This window comes from Pseudoliparis swirei, chromosome 21 (genome assembly GCF_029220125.1).
Source record: "Pseudoliparis swirei isolate HS2019 ecotype Mariana Trench chromosome 21, NWPU_hadal_v1, whole genome shotgun sequence".
In the NCBI taxonomy this organism is placed as follows: Eukaryota; Metazoa; Chordata; class Actinopteri; order Perciformes; family Liparidae; genus Pseudoliparis; species Pseudoliparis swirei.
In genome coordinates, this window is record NC_079408.1 from 10,791,365 (window position 1) to 10,816,082 (window position 24,718).

At 41.5% G+C, this 24,718-nt stretch overlaps 2 protein-coding genes across 4 annotated transcripts in view; both read left to right on the forward strand.

The window, feature by feature from the left end:
- The first annotated feature begins 8,126 nt into the window (after positions 1–8,126).
- Positions 8,127–12,297, forward strand: LOC130211683 (caspase activity and apoptosis inhibitor 1). 3 transcript variants are annotated; one of them, XR_008835142.1, is made up of 7 exons: positions 8,127–8,317; positions 9,216–9,410; positions 10,243–10,327; positions 10,447–10,504; positions 10,617–10,684; positions 10,812–11,620; positions 12,102–12,297. XR_008835142.1 is itself a non-coding variant. In XM_056442610.1 (6 exons), the coding sequence occupies exons 1-6, from the start codon at positions 8,213–8,215 to the stop codon at positions 11,309–11,311; spliced, it is 1,011 nt and encodes a 336-aa protein (XP_056298585.1). In that variant the 5' UTR covers positions 8,127–8,212; the 3' UTR covers positions 11,312–12,297. The 3 variants fall into 3 exon arrangements, 2 of the variants coding, with proteins under 2 accessions (XP_056298585.1, XP_056298586.1); XM_056442610.1 differs by having other exon boundaries at positions 10,812–12,297; XM_056442611.1 differs by having other exon boundaries at positions 8,128–8,317; positions 9,219–9,410; positions 10,812–12,297.
- A 4,657-nt stretch (positions 12,298–16,954) lies between these two features.
- The window catches only part of elavl2 (ELAV like neuron-specific RNA binding protein 2), a 136,675-nt gene continuing 128,911 nt past the window's right edge, over positions 16,955–24,718 (forward strand). The window contains exon 1 of the mRNA XM_056442857.1: positions 16,955–16,983. The gene's annotated coding sequence lies outside the window, so the exon portion shown is untranslated. The remainder of the gene's footprint in view (positions 16,984–24,718) is intronic.

Here is a 24,718-nt window from a genome sequence, read left to right on the forward strand (position 1 = left end):
TCCTTTTCCCACACACTCCTTTACATGTTGCTTATTCCTAAACTGCTCCCACATGAACATGTGCAGATGAGACACGCCAGTGTCATTTTCATCCCACTTCCACTCCGTTATCTCGCTGCCTGTCCTATGAAGAAATGCTCTGTTTTATCTTATTATTTAGTAAACAATTTCAAGGCTTATAGCCTGAGTAGGGAGCAGCTTATCCCAGCAGAGAAAAAACGACTGTGGTGACAGCTGCAATATGAGTATGACTGACATCACTTGACTGGTTTATGTGAAATGCACACCAACTGTGAAAAAAAGCCTCTTTTTTTATTTTCCTTGGGTACACCAGAGATTTAAGATGGATGTTCTGGAGAAGATTTTTTCTTGGGATGGAGGAATGAAGCGTGGATTTGCTCCAACTCTCCTGAGATATGATAAAAGTCAGTCTCAGTCAAAGTAATGCATTATGGTGTTTGACAAACCAAATTTGAAATGTGAGAGTAGAGGAAGTACAGAAATCCATTTACATGCAAAGCCGAGCGACCTTACTCGAGTCAGCTCCTGTTTCCTGTGGAGTTTTCTGAAATCTAGTGATATTTTCAAAAATGTGATTCAGTATTTAACATGACAGGTCATTTTTTATCTCAGAAGACAACCTCAACTCAATGTCCACTGACTTTCAACCACATCACATTGTCTTCACTCAGTTGCCATCGATATTTAGATGTGGAAACCTCTCGCGATCCCGAGCACCTCTAATCCATATTAACTTAAAGTTGAGCTTGACACTTCATTTAAGTTACAATTCAGTCAGTTCGACAAACAAACTCACATGCTGTTAGTTATCAGTCAATACCAGTTGCAACTGCAAACCAATATAAAATAAGCATCACTGGATTACATTATATCTCATTGATTGTGAGTCTGTCCTGCAGAGGAACACCATTTAAAGTAAGTGCAGGAATGGCCACAAAATACAAAGAGAATATATGAAATTCTAGCATTGTAACATTGTCGGGCGTTGAGGCAAAATGTATTGACATTGCCAATATTTCTTAGATTTAAATGGGAGATATTCATGTTCATATTATCACTTCATTTTCACTATATAGCAATGACAACAAAACAAGAACGCAGCTGTGATGCCTCTGTTTATGCAGTATGCATTTACAGGGATGACAAAACTGTATTCTTACTGTGTTGCATTAAAAAGATGAAATGGTCGGGAAGTGAACCCCGCTACGTGATCCTAAACAATTATAAAGCAAGGCAACACATACTGGTTAAACATTCACATTAAACAGCTTTTAGTCTTCTCCTTCGAAAACAACTGATAGCACCACATAGAAACACTGAATAATGGCACTCTAGACCCAATCTCTCTGGCTCAGGGTCACGATACAACAGCTCTCCTGCTTCCCTCATTCGGCATGTTGTTAACTTAAACATCAATTGCTCTCACTTAAGCAGCAGCTTTCCTCCGCGGCGCTGCAAGTCAGATTGTTAGAGGACTGCAACAACAAGGCAGTGTGTACACAGTTGTTGCCTTGAGTAATGAAAGGCAGAGATGTGTATTAAATATCTGGTAACTACCTCGCACTGATTTGTAGGAGAACCGGCTTGTCGGGAACAAGCGGTCCTTGTTGAGTGAAGGTTGTTTCAATCAGGTGGGATTCAAAGGTAAAAGAGGGGAAGAGAAACTCTCTTTACAGCCAGTGTAAACTTTGGCGGAGGTGTCTTTCAAATATTCATGAGCCTGCTGAGATTTGAATTTGAACCTTTAAAGTGCACCTAGTGTACAGCCTCGTTGGAATAGAGTCGAGCCTCGAGAGATCGTCGTTATGCAAACTTTGAGACATGACTGCCTCGGCAGCATCAAGGAGAGGTTGCCAGGATTGCAGGTAAAGTAAATGAGTACACATCTGATGTAATTCAAGAACCTTTTGATTTTGCCCTCCACCGACGTCACAAAGAATATTATAAACGAAGGAAAATATGATGATTTGGATTTCAGTTGATAAAACTACAATATCTACATTTTCTAAATCATCCATAAAAGGTGAGGAACATGTCATGTTCCATGAACATGGTTTTATTAACTTCTATTTGTAAAGTTTCATGAAAACACTTTATCTCAGCAATAGCCATCAAATGAACTTTAAACAAGAGAAGTTGGTGGTAGCTATTTTGCTTGTATCAAAAGAAGCACTTCCAAAAGAAAGTGGAGAAGAGTAGTTCTTAAGACGAACCGTTGTCCACTGATTAAAATGTCACACCTGCTAACAACTCATACCTTAGTTAAATTTAATTGGTGCAAAAACCTGCTGCATTTTTCACTCTCGCTGCCTAGACTCTACCCACAGGAGGAGACTTCTGGAAGACTCATCTCCAAACCCTTCAGTGAAGGGCAATTATCTGTATAGCTACACAACGTTGATCCAGTGTCATGATAAATAAAAATTAAAAAAATTAAAATATACACTTTTATTAAACCCCAAGTGGAAATTAGTTCTCTGCATTTAACCCATCCTTAGTTATTAAGGAGCAGTGGGCTGCAGTGATGCGCCCGGGAAGCAACTGGGGGTTCAGTGCCTTGCTCAAGGACACTTCGACTTGCAACTAATGGGGAGAGCGGGGATCAAACCCACAACCTTGGGGTTGCAGGACGGCCCTCTTACCCCACTGAGCTACAGCCGCCCAAAATACTTGATACTAAGGCATCGCAATGTCCGTGGGAAAAACAAGTCCTTCTCAAAAGACTAGACATGGGATTTTGTTCAGCTTTGGTTACAATTTTTAATGCCACTTCGAGTAGAAAGAGTGTGTGTTATGTTGGTCAACCGACCTCCAGCTGTGCTACTGGATCACTATAAGTAGCTTTCTTTCAAAGAAACAGCGAAACAGACAACATGAGAAATTCCCATGTTGACTCAGCCATCGGGTGCCAATGGAAGAAGCGGGAAGCCTGCGTGGGAAGAGTTTTTATTGCATCATGGGATGGATTTGTTTTGTATCAACAAATAGTGTACTCACAATCCCAGGCGATTTCTTTGATTTCAATTGTAAATTTCTAGTTTGCCTATCTTCATATATTCAATTCAATTCAATTCAGTTTATTTGTATAGCCCAATTTCACAAATTACTAATTTGTCTCGGAGTGCTTTACAATCTGTACACATAGACATCCCTGCCCCAAAACCTCACATCGGACCAGGAAAAACTCCCAAATAACCCTTCAGGGGGAAAAAAAGGGAAGAAACCTTCAGGAGAGCAACAGAGGAGGATCCCTCTCCAGGATGGACAGATGCAATAGATGTCATGTGTACAGAAGGACAGATTTAGAGTTAAAATACATTCAATGAATATGACAGAGTGTATGAATAGTTCATAGTAGGCATATTCCACGATGGAGACCTCCACGATCCATCAGGCAGATGGCGGTGGGGAGGAGGAGTGGGCGGAGTCTCAACAGTGGGCGGAGTCTCAACAGGACAGTGGCGTAGTCAGGAACAGGAATTCCACGACCCAGACCTCGATGATCCATCAGGCAGATAGGATCTATGCCGTCTCATAGGGTCCGATGACCCTATGAGACGTGAAGTCAAAAGGACTCCGGGGAGAAAGCAGAGTTAGTAACGTGTGATTGAGAGATGAAAATTCATCCCTAAGGAGAGAAAAAAGAGGAGATAGGTACTCAGTGCATCCTAAACGTCCCCCGGCAGCTATAAGCCTATAGCAGCATATCAAGGGGCTGGACCAGGGCAAACCTGATTCAGCCCTAACTATAAGCTCTGTCAAAGAGGAAGGTCTTAAGTCTACTCTTAAACGAGGTGACTGTGTCTGCCTCCCGGACTGAAGGTGGAAGCTGGTTCCATAAAAGAGGAGCTTGATAACTAAAGGCTCTGGCTCCCATTCTACTTTTTAAGACTCTAGGAACTACAAGTAGTCCCGCATTTAGTGAGCGTAGCTCTCTAGTGGGGCAATATGGTACTACAAGCTCCTTAAGATATGATGGTGCATCACCAATCAAGGCTTTGTAGGTTAAGAGAAGAATTTTAAAAGTGATTCTTGATTTTACTGGGAGCCAGTGCAGAGCAGCTACTGCAGGAGTGATGTGATCTCTTTTCTTAGTTTTAGTGAGAACACGAGCTGCAGCATTCTGGATCAACTGGAGGGACCTAGGAGATTTATTAGAGCAGCTTGATAATAAGGAGTTGCAGTAATCCAGTCTCGAAGTAACGAACGCGTGAACCAATTTTTCTGCATCTTTTTGAGACAAGATGTGCCTGATTTTTGAAATATTACGTAGATGAAAGAATGCAGTCCTTGAGATTTGCTTTACGTGGGAGTTAAAGGACAAGTCCCGATCAAAGATAACGCCAAGATTCTTTACAGTGGTGTTGGATGCCAGGGCAATGCCGTCTACAGAAACCACATCACCAGATAATTGATCTCTGAGGTGCTCAGGGCCGATTAAAATTACTTGGTTTTGTCTGAGTTTAACATCAAGAAGTTGCAGGTCATCCATGTTTTTATGTCTTTAAGACATGCTTGAATTTTACCGAGTTGGTTGCTCTCCTCTGGTTTTATCGATAAATATAGTTGAGTATCATCTGCATAACAATGAAAGTTTATGGAGTGTTTCCTGATAATATTGCCCAAAGGAAGCATGTATAAGGTAAATAAAATTGGTCCAAGCACAGAACCTTGTGGAACTCCGTGATTAACGTTGGTGGTTATCGGCGTCATCGTTTACAAATACAAATTGAGATCGATCTGATAAATAGGATTTAAACCAAATTAGTGCCGTGCCTGAAATGCCAATCGACTGCTCCAGTCTCTGTAACAGGATGTCATGGTCAATGGTGTCGAATGCAGCACTAAGGTCTAACAAGACCAGGACAGAGAGGAGTCCTTTATCTGCTGCCATTAAGAGGTCATTTGTAATTTTCACCAGTGCTGTCTCGGTGCTGTGGTGTTTTCTAAATCCTGATTGAAATTTCTCAAATAAACTATTATGATGTAGAAAGTCGCACAACTGATTTGCGACCACTTTCTCAAGGATCTTGGAGAGGAAGGGAGGTTAGAGATCGGTCTGTAGTTAGCCAACACCTCTGGATCCAGAGTGGGCTTCTTCAGGAGAGGTTTAATAACAGCCACCTTGAAGGAGTGTGGTACGTGGCCTGTTAGCAGAGACACATTGATAATATCTAATAGAGAGCCGCCAATTAAAGGCAAAACGTCTTTAAGCAGCCTCGTCGGGATGGGGTCCAAGAGACAGGTAGACGTGTTCGAAGTAGAAACCGTTGAAGATAATTGGTCACGGTTGATGGGAGAAAAGCCCTCCAAATATATATATATATAATATATTGAATAAAACAATGCATTTGCGCATGCAAATCTTTCACACCTCAACATTGGCGGAATTTTTTTTTTTATATTTAGGGGCATAATTGGCGAAAAGGATTAAAAAAAATCTTTAAAGCAAAGCATTATCCGAGGCTTAGTTTATGTCAAGTGATCTACAGTTCAGCTCTCCTCTCAGCTGGCACAGAAGTTGTTTTTCGGCACCAAACAATCCATCTGTTGATTTGTCTAGGGCAGGTGTCGATGTGCGAGTTGCCTGTTCACACATAACAACTATAGGGCTGCAAGAAAGGTGTTCATGAGTGCTGAAATGAGTCATTGTCACAAGTGTGGATGTACAGGAGCACAAGTTAAATTAATACAGGCTTTCTGTGAAAATGGTCTTGAGGATGTCTTATTGCTGAAGCAGTTTGTAATGACTATGCACACAATGCTAAATGTATATTTAGATGTTTATTTTTTAGATATAAAGGGCAAAGTCCAAATGTGGAAAATGATGTGCTTGCTCTTTTTCAGCTATAAAATGATAAAAAGAATCAAGGCCTGAAAACAATACAGATCCCCCATTAAACTGCATACAGAGACACGTGCAACACACATCACTTTATTGCTTGTTCCTGCTCCAGATTGAACTGAATGTATTTTGTAATGGGTTGGCTTTTTTAGTTCAATGTTTTTTTAACAAAAAATCAATGTTCTTTTGTGTGCAATTTTCTCGTACGTTGAATTCGTTTTCCTTTCGTCTCTCATCCACTTCTGTCCTTGTTTTTTCTTCTTTGTTTGTTTTCTTTGGTATGAGCTCCTCCAGCCTTGTAATCTCACTTGAAGTTATTCCTATTGTGGATTCTTTCCGCGATAAATCATTTTTCTTGCATTTTGCACCGAGACTAAATCAAAATCATTAAACTCGCTGCTGCACATCTCTTGATTAGCCACATTTCCTCATGAGACGAGAGAGCCTTGATGTTTATTCAACAGACAATCTATTCAAGACAACGTGAGAATCATGAAATGACATTTATATGAGCATTCTCTAATTTACGAATGCAAAAATGTACTATTGTGAATAGAAGTGTGTCTTATCATAAAACTCTGCCCCGTTATTTTTAAATTGGTTTTGCGACACGTCTCTGAATTTACAGTCTCATATCCAGCATGTGGTTGTTTTTCGGGTCCTTTTCATGGCTCTCGAAAATGCAATGTCCCCTTCACCAGCGCCTGCTCCGTCATTGCCCTTTTAACGAGGTGATATCCAGACACACGGGAGCAGATGTTGCAAAGAAAACACATTCTGACGTGATTGTGATCGATGCTCACCCCCGACCATATCCACAGCATAATTCGGTGGATGGCATCAGGATAACAACCTGCATGATGTGGAGACAGCTGTCGCCATGGCACCCGGGCAGCCATTGCATTGGCTCCTGCCTCCTTATAGGCAGAGGCGGGTAAGCCAATTAGAGTGATTTACAACTTACTTGTGTCGTCACCACCTTGAAACCGGTGTCTCGGTCCAGCTAAAGAAGAACCCGTGGCCACCTCGGTGGCAATAAGGATGACATACTGACGAGAGTGTTATATAAGGAAAATGAAATGTAATTCTGCTTCAGTTGTTGGATTGTATTGCTCTCTGTGGGGTTGTTGATATAATGTTTGTTCTATAATGATATTAAAACATAAACCTGTCTCAGGATATCGATACTTCAAATCCAATCTTATCTGCAGTATTTTGTGATCATGTCAGAGAGTGTTATCATATCTGTGAACTTATCTTTTGATGAAAAATGTCCACAGAAAAACATCTGTGTGCCACATTTCTACCTATGTACAATTCTAATTTCACTGTTCGTGTTTGAAATCACAGTTGTATAGTTTCTATGAGTAATGCACAATGCATTATAGCCATAGACAGTACATTCTAATTTACATCTTTTTATTGGCATAATAATTGAAGTTGCCTGAGTGTTATGTGTCATTAGTATTTGACCACACCTTTGTGCATTACTTTGACAGAAACATGCATTACCAATGAGGATAGTGCTGTCTGATTTGAAACATGAAAAAACTGAGCGATGTAAATGAGCAGCGGCAGTGGGTATGAAGGCTTTTGCGGTAATGAATCTGATGAAATGGTGAAGCAGATGGAAACTGGGAGATGGCACGACCAGGAGAATAACAGGAAGAGGACTTGTGATTTACCTTAACGAGTAATCCGAGCAAGCTTTGAAGTGTAAAATGTAGATGGGGATACAATTTGAATGTATTTGCACTTCCACCAACACCTTGAGAGGTCAGAGGAACGGCACATCACGGCTCACTCACAGATACAGACATATAGAGTTTATTATAGCATCAAACTGCCACTCGTTGTTGTTGTGGCTGCCAGAAAGACACTTGGAACTGAAATCTTCAGTCACTAATTAGGCTCATGGACATATGGTTATAGTCTAGAGCTGCAAAATTCATGCGAGCAATATTCATCCACGTGTTAAAACAATTCTGAATTTATCTACAGTATAATTGAAAAGGAATAAGATACAACAGCCCTACTCAACCTATGCGATCATTAAGAAACTATGTTAATTAGTTGCATAACTTAACCCGACAGGTTGCTGCGACATAAATAGAAGGATTTTGCCTCTTTCTTGGTAAATCGATCAAATACACGAATGCAGCGCCGCCCCCGTCCAGTAGGTGGCGGTAACTGAAAACAATGGCTCCTTTATCGCCGACAGCAAAACAAGATGTCGTCGCTTGTTAATGACACATTTCCCCCCGCGACATTTAACCATTCAACTTAGGCCAGTGAACTCACGAGTAAACATCTCTCTGCAGAAGGGACAGAGAATCAACCTGAACAATGCTCAAAAAGAAATCAAGTGCCAGTGAGAAGAAACGGAAACACTCGCAGCCTGAAGAGCGACACGACGGAAATAAACGCAGAAGTGCATCATCCAATTTAGAGGTAAGAGATGGAAGCGAACGCTGGTTTCATGCTGGTGCAATGTTTTTATTTTAGACATCCAGAGAGTAACGTCGACTTAGTTTCTGTTGACTCATACTTTATGGATACATTTCCCCAAATTAATTAAGTTATAATTTTGAGGCATTAGTCAGACGTCCCAACGGTTTGTTCCTGCACTATTGTAGCATTGTTTTTCTTTCGGGTTTAAATTTAAATCGTAATGTAATAGCGGTGCTGTTTCTTTGGTTTGTGACTAACTTTAACCCCAACACAAACATGGAGTTCCCTAAACCACGCACTTGGTTCCAATGCTGTCAGGGCAGAACACATTGTGAGCCAGCTTGCTGTTTTGTTAGCCTCTGGGTTTGTTTAGCTAAATGTTGACATTCATACATACCCGTGTTATACTTTTTGGTTTTCCAAACTATATTCAAAGAGAGTTGGTTATCTGAAACACGGAGCAGGAATAAATCAGTCTTTGGTACAGCTGTCTTTTAAACACGAGGGCTTGTTTTGATAGTAGTCCGCTGAGCCCATAATGGAAACAATATGAGTCTTATATCAAATGGGGGGGAAATGGGGATTTGAACATATCGCATCACGTTAAAGTGTTATTATGGGAACGTAGGTAAAACTGTCATACCATTCATACAAGGAGGATAAAATGTTGCATCCAGAATCACAAACTACCTCCTTCGCATCACTCCACAACGACGTCCACAAAGAAAACGGTGTTCTCGTGTTATCTATGCGTCTGTTACTGCATTCAATTGAGCTAGATGTCAGACAGGCGATGTGGTTGTAGGTTACACGGGAAAACCTCTTTCCCAATATATCTGGCACAAATAAGTAAAGATGGTAGACCCTTGTCAGTAACGCATTGTTTTTTTTGCTATAGCAGGACTCCAAAGATGAACTCGCTGACGCAGAGCTGGACAGGGTTGGCAGTGACATTGAGGAAGGAGGACTTGACCTCAGCATGCCCTTCAAGCCGATCACTGCTTATGTCATTAACAAGCGGGAGATGCTGGAGCAGTGCCTCCGTGTGCTGGGGGAGAAGAAGCTCCGGAAAATGCTGCCCGACGAACTCAAGGTGAGTGTGTTAACGTGTAAACTCATGATCTCTGCATGTCTTATTTAAATAAGACACACTTTCTTATGGCAATGTACTTTGTGCAGTGTTTGAAACTCATGTGTATTTCCATTTCTAAATACATTGTCGAATGACTATTGATTAAGGAGCATAACCAGCCTTATACATTAGCTAAATACAACAGCTTTTGACTTCCTTAAATGTTGTCTTCAAGATGTCTGTTCACCAGAAACCTAAAAAATATCTTGCGTCGCCCCGCTGTATTTTTAACTGACAGCTTGGGGCTTTATGGACTTCATTTTGGGCTTTGGCAAGTGTTGACTTTCAACAAAAATGGCCATATTTTGGACTGTTGGCTACATTCCAACAGCTTTGGCTGAAAAAGCAACAACACCTTGAGCAGTAGTGATCATTTCATGAAAAGGTTTGTTCCATCTTTTCGTAGGCTAATACCGCATTGTGTTGCATATCAGTTTTATTTAATTTCATTGCAACAAATTGAAAGTCACCGTATCCACATTTCAGTTTTCCAGATAAGTTAAAAATATCGGTAGTTAGATTAGTTGCCACAGTTAATTATTTATAATACGTAAGATTTCATTTATAGCTATGAATTAGCTATAAAGCTGTATAGTAAAATAGAAAAGTTAAGTTAAAAACCTACCTACGTTTGTCCCAGCTCTAGAAAGCATATTAATGTCTTGTTTTAAAAAGTGATCATATATATTTGATACAGATAGAGAAGTAATGCCAAATGCTTCTGCTCTTTTCTTGGGAGGCTGTCAAAGCAACCCATCATAAAAGGTACGATTAAACACATTATCATTTACAGGACTGTAGTTTAGAGGAAATCCAAAAGCTGTGCTGGGAGCAACTGGAGCTGATCTCGGAGAAGAATCTTGCGCAGATCTTAGCAGGTAAGACTGAAGGCCAGTTTCGAAAATGTTTCACAGCTACATTCTTTTTGGAAAGAAAAATCATTATGCGCAGTCCTCGTATTGCAAACCAATCATTCACTTAAATATCTTATTTATAGGGGAAGAACTGACATCTGGGAATAACGACGAAATAATAGAACAGACCTCGGAAAGCCAGTGAGTGTTTGCAAACTTTTTCTGTGCACCACTTTTGAATTGGCGTACTTTGTGTTTTTATGCTTTCCTTCTAATATGTGTGTGTTTCCCCTTTTTTTTTCGCCCCACCAAGGCAAGACAATAATGTGGACTCTACATCTTGCCTCAAAGAAACTGTAAAGGCTGAGGACCCGAAGCAAGGTAATTTAAATGTAAAGCGTTGAAAGAGAATACACCAGGCATTTAACTTAAAACTTTAAAGACGGAATAAATCTTTAAAAAAAAGACAATTTTAGATGTAAAAATCTTGGTGTGATGTTCTTTGCAGAGGGTGTTGGTTCCGGCGAAGAGAGTGACGTCCTAAGCATAAACGCAGACACTTACGATAGCGACATAGAGGGACCCAAAGACGAACCGACTGTTAAATCTGTGGACGGGGCAGTGAAGGTAGCCGACAGCAGCAGGGAAGGCGCCGACCCAGTTGTAAACCCAGGCCCGGCAAATCCTGAGCCTCCCACAGGCTCTCAACCAACGGAAGCAAAGAAAGACACCCAAAGCGACATCGACAAAAGTGTCAGTGAGATTTTAGCTATTTCCTCTTCAGGCAAAGCGGAAGCTCACGAACAGAGTGTGCCGAGTGTCCCGCCACAGTCCACCGAGGTTAGTGCACCGGTTCAAGGCGGCCCGGTTTCCAGTCGTGCACCTGCAGCAAGTCAGCCGTCGATACAGCAGCTGGAGCTTCTGGAGTTAGAAATGAGGGCGAGGGCCATCAAGGCCCTGATGAAAGCAAGTGATGGGAAAAAGCCTTGCGTCGCAAAGAATGTGTAGCGTGCCTTATTTGTTGCTGGCTGAGAAATAGTTGTTTAGCATCTGACTGATCTTCTCTTTTAAACCCCTGCTTTATCGAGCGTACCTTTTCAAACATGTTTGCGCCATATTAGAATAGATTGTCCAACATCGACTGAGTCAATGTCTTCTGGCATGATTAAGGCATTGGTGTCTGCAGGTGTGTTTTTGTCTCTGGTCACTAGGTGGCAGTGGTAACCTGCCGTGGCACGGTCATGTCCGACGAGCAGAGGAGAGCAGGAGATGATTTATCTGCTCGCATTCCAGTCAAAATGGAAAGACGGCCTACAAGTTGAGTTTTCTTAGTTGCGATGTCAATTAGTTATACAGTTACAGTAACATTTGATCAATGTTAAGGATGTGAGAATATGAGAAATGCTATTTGTGCGTTGGCTTGGCCTTGCCAGCAAAACAAAGGTGTTGTGCTGTCATTGATAGTAGGAAGACACACCTGCAGGGTTTCTTCACTGAACACTTGTTTGACTCGTCGGGTTGAAGTGTGCATAGTCAGCGCATGCACTGCAGCTCTCTTTCATATTTGCATTTTCTAAATTTCGAGGGTGGTTCCAGATAATAAGGCAAAGACAACAGGAACTAGTTCCCATAAACCTCAAAAAATTTAATAAATCCAAGCTAAATCCCTTCCTATACATCCACATACAGCAGCTGCCAGAGTTACTTTGATGTATTAGTATGTAGCAGCAGCATTTATTCTGCCGCTGCTTTGTTCTAGTATACACTGTAATGCTCCTCTGTATGCAATTACATGCAGATGCGGAGCAAAATGGCTCGGTGCCCCACAGGAGACAATCGCACGTCTGATAAGAAGCCAATTGGAGGACTGAGGGTGCAGGGGTTAAATTAGTCACGATTCTTCTATGCACAGCAGTCTTTGTACTCATTATTGCTCGTAGTGTCTATAATTGTTGACTTTATTCTATAAAATAAAAAAAAATGTATCCATGTTATTTTACTGCTACTGGAATGCCAATTACAATTTGATATGAGCAGACGCATGGCTTTTTAAGTAGACATAAGGGGAGTACCCTTTTGATTTCAAATGAACATCGTGATCCATGTTCAAATATTGACGTGTGATTCTTTCATGAATGGAGCTGCTGTGATGAAAGTAAAAAAACAAGCCATGTTGAATTTTTTTCTGTGTGAAAATCTCTCAAACCCTAAAGAGAATCTTTGGTTTCTCCAAAGCCACGTTTTCTAGGCGGCGGTGATTGTGCATTGATCGTGCTCTACGTTCACTTTTATATGAAAGTGTTCAACCTTTTGGTCAGTTGGACCAACACTTTGGTACAGATTGAAATGGCTCAATAGTAATTGAATTGATTGCCACTGAAATGTGTAAAGTCATCCATAGTCGTCAGAATATGAATATTTTACTTCTCATCTAGCTCTGCCAATAACGTGTAAAATCTCCCCTCATGTCACGAACATGTAACGTGACAAACGAACGTCCGGGTCACTTCAATGATTATAATGCATGACCACTTGTACATGCAACTATTAACATCTAGATGACATAGTAACTGGTATCCTGGATTTCCCCCCCAGCAATGTGCAGGCTCGACGCGTACACGTTAACGTTTCTAAACGCGCACAGCTGCAGCGTGGCGGCACGTTGATGTCTGCGCCGAGCGCAGCTGTCCGTGTAAATGGAGTACATCTGGATGCCGACAAATGACAGCTGAGGCTGCTGGATGTTGCTCCTCGGCTTGTCGGGCTCAGCTCGACATGATCGGACAAGCTGTGCAATGTTTTGGGATAACCACCGTTGAACTACAACACGCTCTAATTCTTTTCTCAGTGGTGGTAAGATTCAATGACAAAAGCTGTCTTTCTGATTTATTTTTTATTTTTTAATACTAAGTCAACAATTTTTTTTTTATTGTGAGCGGTGAAAAGAGATTCACTGTCTTTGCGGTTGTTTCGGTGGAATGGGCCTCCCGCTTCCCTCCCTGTAATGTTTGTTTTGGTGCACATTGCTGCTATTGTGATATTTACAGTATTTTGTTTTTGATTTATTTGAGGCGCATTTGATTTTTTTGTGCTTTCCTTCTTTCTTTCATTCAGTGTTTTGGGATTTGGGTTGAATTTCTCTTCATATCTGTGCTTGGTTCTTCGTAGTCGCAGGTACAAGTCGCTGGAAGCACAGGCATATTTTTGAAAAATTAGAGAAGACAGAATTTTTTGAAATCATTCTTCCCCCCCCCCCCTTTTTTTCTTTTTTAAGAATGTATCCTGTGTTTGCATAAATAAAATGATTTTCTTCAAATTTCCTCTCCCGTCTCTGTTCTTTCTGCAGCAGCACATTATGAACCAGCACCTCATGCTGACAGGCAATACATAACTGTATGACTAAATGAATTGATTTCCCCATGCAATGACTCATCAGACACATTTCATTTCCTTCCAAGTTTCAGACAATGTTTTCCTCAAAGTAGAAAATATGTTTAATGTTCAAAGTAGATTGTTCTGATTACATTTGCTATTCTGTATAAATGCTGTTGCATCGGCAATATTTACGATTTCCTTTTGTAACGAGGCTCTTATTCTATAAATTATCGTTCGGTGACTTGTACATGTCTCTGTTGATTTCTGGTCTTTCTGTTTTTAGATTTTTGTTGACTACATGTGGTAAGTAATTTGAATTATGTCCCTGAAAAACAAGATCCATCTGTTCCCTGTTGTCTTCTGTCATTGAGTGGAAAAGTGACCATTGTGGTCGTTTCGTCTCAGGTGTGCAGCGCATCTGTTCGCTATTTGTTTAATTTGCGTGGCATAAATGCGCGACTTTTAATTGTTTCTCAGTCATCTGCTTGGAGGGGCCTTTAAAAAATATATATATATATGAAGTAGGCGATACACTGTTGCTATTGAAAGAGAAGAGCTCTTTATTTTCAGTCACACTCTAAAATCCAGAGAAAAAAGATTTGAACATTTGATATTCCACTCCTGTGGTTTCTGCGTTTTGAGAAAATGCGTACCCTCCACTGACTCCTCTGACATCTGACTTTCAGATTCCATGCATAGTCTCATCGCATTGGGTTTCCTCCCTCCCTACCCTCAGGGTCTGCAATTGAATGGTGCATTAATACCATCAAACAACTATTGGAATTCTGTCGGCTCGACCAGCGAGCCAATTGGGGCTCCTCCTCACCAACGCATGCTCCTCCATGGCCTCAAGTGAATATATTTTACCGCTAATGGAGTAAGCTCAGAGTACATCTGTAATGCCGTGTTGCTTTTAAATGTGTATGCTCTATAATCTTCAGTGAAAAAAGTATGCAGACTGCAATCCTGATATATGATCGTATGCAAAGATTTAGCACTCCTTTTGAGAATTAAGGGTTATAGCGCTCAAGATAATGAATTTGCGCAGCAAATTAAGTTTGCTCTGACATCAATAACACTAAAAAAACACTGACGCTCATTTGGTTAAACCTATAAATCAACGTTCATTTTCTTTAAACATTCTGTCAGTGGAAATGCATCATTTGTGCAGCCATGTAAATTTGATTAAACCAAATTACGAGTATATTTTACGATGTGGATGTGCATTAATTGGGAACGATTATTACTATTTCAAATATGTTGAATTCTTAACTAACAGTGTCTCCAATACCAATTGCAGCATTGTTCATTATAGAGGCAAGACAGAGTAGTGGCCAGGTAATGGAAGAACTATTTAGAAAACAAGAAGACAAAGCATCCAGTGGAGAGCGTGAGGTCTGCGGGTCAGTTGAGTTCTGCTTGGTTGTTGAACCATTATTGAGGTTGTTGCCGGATTTTTAGGAAGACGTGTCCCTATTGGCTAGTTTATATCGGAGGCCTTCCACATTAACTACCTTTCCAAGCTCCCTCAGCCATTGGTGGAAAAAAACATCTATCCTCCCAATCATTTCCTGTTAAATAGTTGAATTTCACTAATGTGCTTTCCATTCTGCCGATTTCACTCCCGGAAATATCGAAACATCAACCTTCAAACTGTTCTACATCATCACATCTTTTTGGTACTTCACTACGGCAACGTATGAACGACGATGAAATGTCAGTGTGTAGCGGGGATACACACTGATCCTAACTTTATGTGGCGGAGAACGAACAATGTTTAAGCACCGAGAAATGTAAGGAATACAATCTAAATCCAATTTCTCTCCCGGTTTCTGTGAAGCTCGGCTTCAAACCGCTCTCTGGATACAGTCCCGGCCGTCCTATGAGCAGCAATGGACCAGCGAAGTGTCCCCCAGACAGATGATGGATAGCTGCACACAGCCCTGCTAGCTCCCACTTTTATGACGCTGGGTTCAGACGACACCATTTGCGCTACGGTTGGAAGACATTGAACTGTCAAATCCTGGTGGGGTGCCATTTATTTATGTTTTATTCTTCTGATTTATTTCCCGCAGAAGCACAACAGAACTCGGCCGAGTAAATTACTTTTGTCAAAGTTGTGATAAAACTGTCAGATTTCTCCCCACCTCCAGCTGGCGAGTAACTGTATGACATAAGTAATTGTCAAAAGGAATGTCAGGAGAGGAGTACATCGCTGGATGAGTTTCTGGCTCTTTCCATGAGTTGTTTTTTTTACCTTCCTTCCCTCACTTTAATGGCCTTGTCGTGTGTTTGAAGACATCGGGGTAAAGTCGACTCTTTTTCTTTCTTTATAAGTCGTACATCAACCGCAATGAACACATCTTTTGCATTTCTCTGTCTCGTTGTGGCCCACGGTGACAAATGATGGCTGATAACTTTTATATATTTTTTTCTTCGTAGAACTAAACAACCTTCAGCTTCTTAAAATCTCCTATAGCGTCTAAAAGTTTACAAGCCAAGAAAGCCATGTGAAATGTGTTGTTTTAGTTGCCCAAATTATTAGACAATAGGCATGAGTCACACAGCCAATAAACCCAGGCACACAAAAGCTCACCCTGATGCCACTTCAAGCCCAAACATCCATACTCTCCTCATCGCGTCAAATGAAGGCAGTGCTATTTCAGTTCCACTTTTTAACAGCCAATTAAGCAGCCAGTGTCTGTTTTAGTCTTTCCCAAAAGACATATTGCTGCAAGAAAGAAAATAAAATAAATGCTAAAAAGCCTCAAGTTTATCCTCATAAATGTCATTTCTGCTCACCTTCCAGACTTTCTCCACAGACGAGAGCTGGCTAACCTAGATGTTTCATGGAAGTCTCACATCTATCTCTACATCTATATACTTGTCTGTCTGAATATAGCTATATAGGGAAACTGTGTGATGAACAAGACTATAAGAAATGCTAACCTCTTATCCAGTTTCAACATTGAGTGTGAGGATGCGCTCGGTGAACCCTTCATTGAGAGTTTTTATACTTTAATGTATAAGTGGCACTTAATGAGTTTCTCAAGTTTGGTCTTGGAAGGTGAGGTCAACACGTCTGTAATGTGAAAGCGTGCACAGATTCACTGAGGGGTTGGAGGAGCAGCTGTTAAAATGTCGTTCCTGATACCGCAGCAGAAACAGGTGTTACTGGGCCTGCTGGTGAACGCAGTCCGCATGCTGGGAGGAGAAGAGGAGGGGCCGCTCATCTCCCAGTTCAAGTGCCCGAAGCTTCTAGACGGGCTCCAGCTCCTCGGGACCTGCACGGCCTGCCTGAAGCGGTACGTTTGCACCAAGTGTGGCTGCACTTTGTTATTCAAAACAATCTTTGCATATGCACTCACGCGCAAATACATGCCAAGATGTCATTGTCAAATGATTTTATGCTGCTCATGAGCTTCAGAAATCAACAATTTGTTTGTCGGAGGCTGAAACGGTTTGGCACACAAACGGCGACTTCCTTTGAATTCATCAAGGTGAAGCTTGAAGTGACTCTAACATTAATCAGCGTTCTCTCGCTATTCACTTTAATCGGGCCCAACCCAAACTAATCAGTAGCAGGCCATGCAGCCCTCTCAGGACTTCACAATTGAGCTCCGATGCCATTTTTCCTCCAAAGATGAATTGACTATCACTTTGCTCAATTAAAGGTCATAAGGAAAGTGATGAGTCACTTGAAAAATCAACATCTTAAAACCAAAAGATCCATCACGAGTCATTCTGTATTCACAGCAAAGGTCCACCTGTGATGGCGCCGCTCAGTATTGATGAACTCACCTATTCCGAGGTGACTCATTAGTCACAGAGGTAATGATATGTCATAATGGAGCAATCAGTGTTCAGGGAGGTGAGCGATGGCGGTGGCTTCAGACACGCAGGCGGGGAAGTAGCACACGTCTCTCCAGAGTAGGGTTGGTATTTGCAGTAGGGACCAGAAAGATGCCCACCGTCTATCTCTGTTTTCTCTGCTCCCAAAAGGTAAACAAACAACACCCTGCCACTGGGAGTTAGACTCCGCGTTCACCAAAGCCTTTTTTTATTGTATTAATTTTCAATGCCTGAGAAGTCGTACCGGCTATTTTGGATGTTTCATCGAGGCTTTATCTTCCTTCCGTCAGGCTCATTACGCGGGCGCAGAGACGGCATAATAAAAAAACGCGACTTAATGAAAAGCGAGCGGGCCTCCAGGATAATGTCTCTCCGCAGCAGAATATGTGCAACAGTCGGGCTACCGCTGTACTTAACCTCATCAAGGACCATTTAGGTGATGGAGGGCATGGAGACGAGAGGCTGCTAGAGGGTTCTTTATTTTCTATTTTATGCTTGATGAAATTAATCGGCGGTGTAGAGTTAATTACAGTAATGTATTTTATTAATACGATATTCTGTGTGAAGAAAAGTGCGGTTGTTTGTGTTTCTTTTGATGAGAAACTATCTTAATGTTGAACAGAAAACCCTCAACTTTCCACTAAAGTGTCCCACATATCGCTGCACACGTAATTCAAGGTTCAGCTTCCACATCTGAGCTAAAGACAATCGCAGTATTTTTTTACACTGGGCATTGAAATCTTCCCCGAAAGCTTTTTCCGAAGTGATGTGCAAGTGTCTGTTTCTGTAATGGGCTATGCCATGGGAATGTTTCCATGGTAACATGGCGAAGGCGCTAGTACATCTCAATGCCGCTCTCTGGGGAGTATCTGGGGAGCTTCTGCTTAGTGGGAAATGATGATAATAGTGCAGAGTGTTGGATAAAGAGTCTTGGATAAAACTCAACTGGGGAAGACTAACCCCTTCATATTGCAGGGAAAGAAGACGGCGTTCATCTTCTTTTGCCCGGTCTCTCGCTGGCGTTTTAGAACCATGTCTCCCTCGTTACCATCCGATGGATTGTTCTGTATCCGTCGCTCTCACCGTTGTAATTTCAGGATTCGCACTTTGACAGAAGTGGAAGTCAAGAGCACAGAGACACAGATTTATACTTTTCTTTCCATTTTTGTGAATTTATGTCATTGCGAATGCCTCTGACGTATATATTTCTTTTTTAAATGATTTTGAACAGAAGGAGATCGTGTCTTTAATGCAGTCGTTGCACGTTTTGTGGGAAATAGTTCTTACTCGTATGCGTTAAAAACATCGACTCAAAGTCACAGTCTGTGAAACTCTTTGACCCGGCAATCAGATCCCCGTTCATCCCCCGACGCCACGCGGTTGCTCTTTCACCGACGCTGATACGCGCGCACATGTGCGTGTTGTTCGGTGTTAGATGTCGGATTCCAGCGGCTTAGAAAACACGGCTTTGTATTAGATCACAACTGTGCATAAATTACATGCGCAGCGAGTATTAGGCGCTGAGAGACGGCTGAAGACTGAAACTCTTTGGAGTTGAAAATGTCACATTAATTTCAAACATTACCCCCTGCTGAACAACTTAATGAAGAAGCCCCATTAGAATATCATACCTGCTTACTTGTGATTTTTGTAGAAAGTTTATTTGACATGTCGGAGTCAGTTATCCAAAGTCTTTGTTATAAGGAAGTGCTGCTCGGTGAACCTGAACCCCCCCCCCCCCCCCCCCGGTTCTACTCGGAGCACTTGGATATTTCATACACGGCTGTGCTTTGAATAATTTCCAGGCGGAAGCGCGTCTTTGGCAAGGCGCTCCGTTCTGCCCCGGCCAGCTCGGAGGTTTTGTCCTTGACGTCACTTTGCAAACTGAGCAACTGATGCAACATATAGATTTAAATGTGTGTATTAAGGGGAGCCGATGCTGTTTATTTTTCGAGACCCTGCATATAAAAAGAATGACGCGGCGAGGGGAAAAAAAGAGAATCAATGGAGTGATAGTTTCATGTCTTTTAAATGCTACAAAAACCTTTCTTAAAAGCTTCCTTTTCTGTGGGAACACACATGTTATTTCATGAGGCCACATTGCGGGATTATTCTTCACGGTTTAAAGGGATAATCTTTCAGTTTAGCTTTCTTTAAATTGCAGGATGCAACAGATTTAGGAAAAAAGAAGAAGAAGGTTTTAAATTGCAGTAGAGGCCACCGTATCTCAACAAACACTTGGTCCTACATTTCCCACAATGCAACCCGAGGTCCCCTGAACTGTTTTAACAGGTACTCCTAAAGACACATTTACATGTGAAATAAATTGATAAAGTTCTGCACATCTTTATGTTTCAAAGGATGCCCAAATTACTCTCCTACGTTTCCCCCGTACAGAAGAGACTAACGCGTAGCCTATACCCAACATGCATTCTAGTCCAATATTTGCGTTGAGTTCTTGTGACAACTGGCCTACTTGTTTAAAACGACACCCAGAGTCATTCTTATTTGTCAGCATTCTCGCGGTGGAGTCGTGTCTCTCTGTGGACGGGGAGTGTTTCATGTCCTCCTCCGACACGTCGTGGGAGTGCTGGGGACAAACATCGGATGAGTGACTAAGAAAACAATTCCCCTGGATATGCCCGTTATCTCGCTCTTCCACTCTCACGCGCCTTCTGTGTCTCTTCGGGGTTGAATCACATTTCTCTTGCTTCCCTCCGATATGTTTCTGTCATATATATATATATATATGTGTGCATGGGCGCGTACACACACACACACACACACACACACACATGCAGAGACTAACAAATCCGCCCCCCATATGCCAAAAAGTCGATAAATAAATGCATTGTCTCTTCACTTTCTGCTGTTGGCATCAGCCTGTCTAAATTGTCTGAGAAGGAAGTGGAGTGTGAAATTGAGTTCACAACTGTACGCTGTGTGAGGGGGGGGGGCATAAAATGAGGGTATGTTTGCTTATTTATTCATATTGCGGCGGCATTCGTTGGGAGTTTTTTCTTTGCAAGAGCGGGTCAGTTAAACACGTCGAGGTGTTGTCGGTCGAAATTTGACAAGTTTAAAGGACGAGTCTTTTAGCCTCGCGCGGGGAGCAATAGGTTATCATCTAAAGGGTACACTTCAAAGTGAAATCATGCAGTCACACCGGAGTCCAGTAAGTTTAGTGTTGCTTCAGTCCCGGGGTGCTGTGAACCAGGGGGACTTCTTTGCGCCAGTCGCTAGCATTGTTCTAAATGCCATCGACGCTGAAGCTCGGTAGTTGCATGCAAAGCAAAAAAGGTAATTTTACTTGAATCACAAGGCAGTGATTGAATAACGTCACAGTGATTTGCTCCCATCCGGGTTTCTGAAAAGATGAATTTCTTTTCAAAAGCCAAAGAGTTCATACGAGAATAATAGCACCTGCCCACACTAATTTGCCAAGAACAAATGATTTTGCTTGAATGTAACTTTTGTGCCGCTTCCCCGAGATTTAATCGGAGGTATTACGCCGCCCCCCCCCCTCCCCCTCTCTTTCCTCGGCTCTTTTCTTGCCATTCTATGATGAATGTGTTGTTACCGAATGATTTATGTTTATAGATTGCTGGGGATAACTGCTGTTTTGAAGAGTTATAGCTTCCCCTCACATCACAGAAACTGCCTCGGTGTGGAAATCATTCCAGGTTTGTCTCTCGGTTTTTACTGAGCACAACACATGATGAATGTACATTTGTTTAATACAAAAAAAGACATCCCTTAACTTTGTTTCCAGACTTTTTGACAAGGCTGTTTGAATGTCAGGCCTCACCATGAAGTCTGGGCGTCAGTGGAAAATACGATGCACCTTTTTTTTTTTAAAGATTAACAGTGATCTCAGTGTCCTTCACTGTCTCCACATATAGGGAGGTCATCCTCTTGAACTTTTTTATTTTAGAGTGACATAAATTGTAATGATGGCATGAATCTTTGCATTCTCAGCATTACCTGTAAGAACTGTGCTGAGGTCAGCTGAGAGTAGAGCATTGAGCTCATCCACCTGTGAAATATACACAATAAGGTAACCACATTATTTGACTTGTTTCCCTTTATACATTGAATTAGATACGGTCAAAAATATAATGTATAGTAGGAAAGACAATTTTACAGAATAATAAATATCAAAATAATATGAAACTTGCATGTGAAACTTAAAGCTGCCCCTTTTTGTTGTATTGTTTACAAACAAGGTCATGTTTACGTTTAGATTAGATGGATTAGATATTCCATTATTAGTCCCAGAGTGGGAACATTTCAGGATCACAGCAGCGGGTGCACATCAGAGCAGAAATAGAAAATAAAAATAAAACACAATAACAATACTAAATACTAATACTAAATATACAGAGGAAAAAATATATATACACAAGGCAGTGACCAAAGTGAATTTCCAGCAGGTTAAAGTGTCCAGGAAAATAAAGAAAATAAAGTATTAATTGTTAAGTATCTCTAACAAAAGGCTTTGTGTGACCACGACGTCCATCAAATGGATTTGGATGATAAAAAGATTGAATGCATTTCCCTCATTGCAAAGCCAACACTTTTAGGATCTTTCCAATGGTTTACGTCCATATTTAGTTGTCTTCTTTCTTGCCTTTGTTGGATATTTTCTATAATTATTTGCATGTTGCTACCACCGACTGTCAATCAGGAGTGTTTATTGTGTTTCCCTTGTGCACCAAACAGGGACCCGCTCATAAAAACACTGCACCACAGTGCTGCCTGGGGTCTACAGTTCCACACACTACTGGAAAAGTATGATGTATTGTACCATACATTTCATAGTCTTACATTTTTAATAAATACCGAGGCTCGGCTACAGGTTTCCATTCCTCAGGATCACTCAACATAGCCCACATATTAGATCATAAACCTTGATGTGGAGCGTGACCGTGCCTGAGTGGAAAACAGAAAGCTCATTTAATGTTATTCACAGTACCTTGAGGACATATTGGCCATTATCTACTTTTAAGCATCTGCACTCATTAACTGAGTAAATAGACAATTAGTGTCATACTAATTAACGTGTCGTTTGGCCCCGTCTTTAATCTGCACACGGCTACTTTCTCCTATCACCAGGACACAATGACACACACGCCAGCAAACCCATTGCATTTTACGCTATAGAAGTCATTTGCCCTTTCCTTAAATGCAAAGTTCTTTTAATGTGGCTAATTATGCAATTAGTTCTTCTTGGAAGAAAAGAAATAGCCACTACGCATCTCTAATGTCTTTCCCGGTGTGATTTCCATAAGCTGTCACATTGAATGGAGAATATATTCATCTTGATTGGCTCGGGGCATGCTTTTATGGCGTGAACTTGAAAAGTGCAAAGCACAAAGTAAACACCAGAGCCGAGCGCTGCCGTTTGGGGATGTTCTTTGAACACGTCGTATCTTTGGGTTGATCTGATCTGGAAACCGTCCAGGCCACGCTGAGGAAATGCCATCCGGTCTTCCAACAAAGCCCGACCTGCAAATGTCACGCTCTCTCCAAAATGGTTGTCGTTGTTCGCTTTAACCTTTTCCTTTTTGTTTAAACTTGACTACTTGCTTCACTTGGACATAACTGTGATGGAGTGTCAATAGGCAAGTTTCAATGCCTTCTTTCCAGTGTTACTTTTCACCTACCTAAACATACAGTCTAGTCTGTATTCTTTGAGTCTCCAGAAAGCCATTCGCTCCATCGACACTGCCATTATACCCCTTGACGTTTACTTGAATCAATATTTCAGTGCTGAATGGCAATTTTGTCCTTAAACAAAAATGATTTTCCTTGACAACCTGAACAAGCGTGAAGCCAGTTAGAAGAGGTTTCCCCTCTTCAGAGCCTATTAAAAAGGTTTTAATGAGGGCAGAGTGGTGCCCCCCACTAGCTTCTGATACAATGCACTGTCACCTCATTAAATCCTGATGACATTCCGAGATGTTCCAGGACAGTCGTGACACTCGCGTGTGTCTCTGGGGGCGCTGCCGGGGGGCCGGGAGTACCAGCTGGACTCGGCCACCACAGCTTGGCCCTAGACGATGATGATGGCCTCCCTGCTTCTTGTTCACGTAACACATGCTTTGTCATTTTAAACTGCTCTGTAATGGCCTTCATGCGCTGCCATGAATTCTGCAATCAGAAGACGGATGCGTGCAACACAACCCGAATAGTAAGCAGGCTGGGAGGTTTGCTCGGGCGGCCGGCCCGGCGGTCGGAAGGTTGCACCGACGGTGCCTAGTACTTCCCCAAGTTACGAGAATGAGAACTTAAAATGCAAATAAATCTATAACAATTCTGTTAAAGGTGCCATGACTATTAACTTGATTAAATCTCAGCTGAAGATCCATTTACCCAATCTAGCTCTTTTATTTCAGTGTAGAGCTAGTTAGTCCTAGTATTATAAAAACAAACATTTAAGCTGGCTCAGGCTGTTTTGTTCTAACGTTACCTACATGTACACGTTTTCAAGAGAAAGTGTTTTTAGAATATGGACCATTCAATAGTCCAGAATATAAAAATACAGATACCACCAAAAATCACAATTTTGATTTTCAACTCCTCAAAATAAAGAACATGAAAGCAACCGCTGTTACTATTCGATGTGGTTGGCACACTGAAGTTATATCGGGTATCCTTGTGGGTCCCGGAGTGTCAACTTAAACTACTAATAATGTGGCAGAGCTTCATGTGCACTTTGGCCTTGGAGTAATGCGCTGCTACTTCTAGGAAGTGAGCTGGTTAGCCAGACACGCTAAAGATTGCAGCTCATCCTATTCAAGAAAAATACATTGTTCAATCAAGGTTAGAAAAAAAGACACCATCCTCAAAATTCCTTCCATGGCGTGCATTGCTATTAAACACTGGCATTTGGAGAAATCTGTCAAGTTGAACACGCTCCAAAGCTAAATTAACTATTAAATGTTGGATTAAGCACCTCAACATAAACTGTGCGTGAACTCGAGTGTGAAGAAAGGATTTCCTTTTAAATATGACAACCGAACTGATGGGCATCGTAAACTCTATTTTCTCTTGCTTTCCTCAGAAATGCATCATTATAAGCAAAAAAAGCATTTCATAACGTGTTATCTGGGGAAAAGAAAGCATATCAGTTTGCTCGTTCTGTACGTAGGGTTTGTGAACAATACAATTAATATATCGGTTATA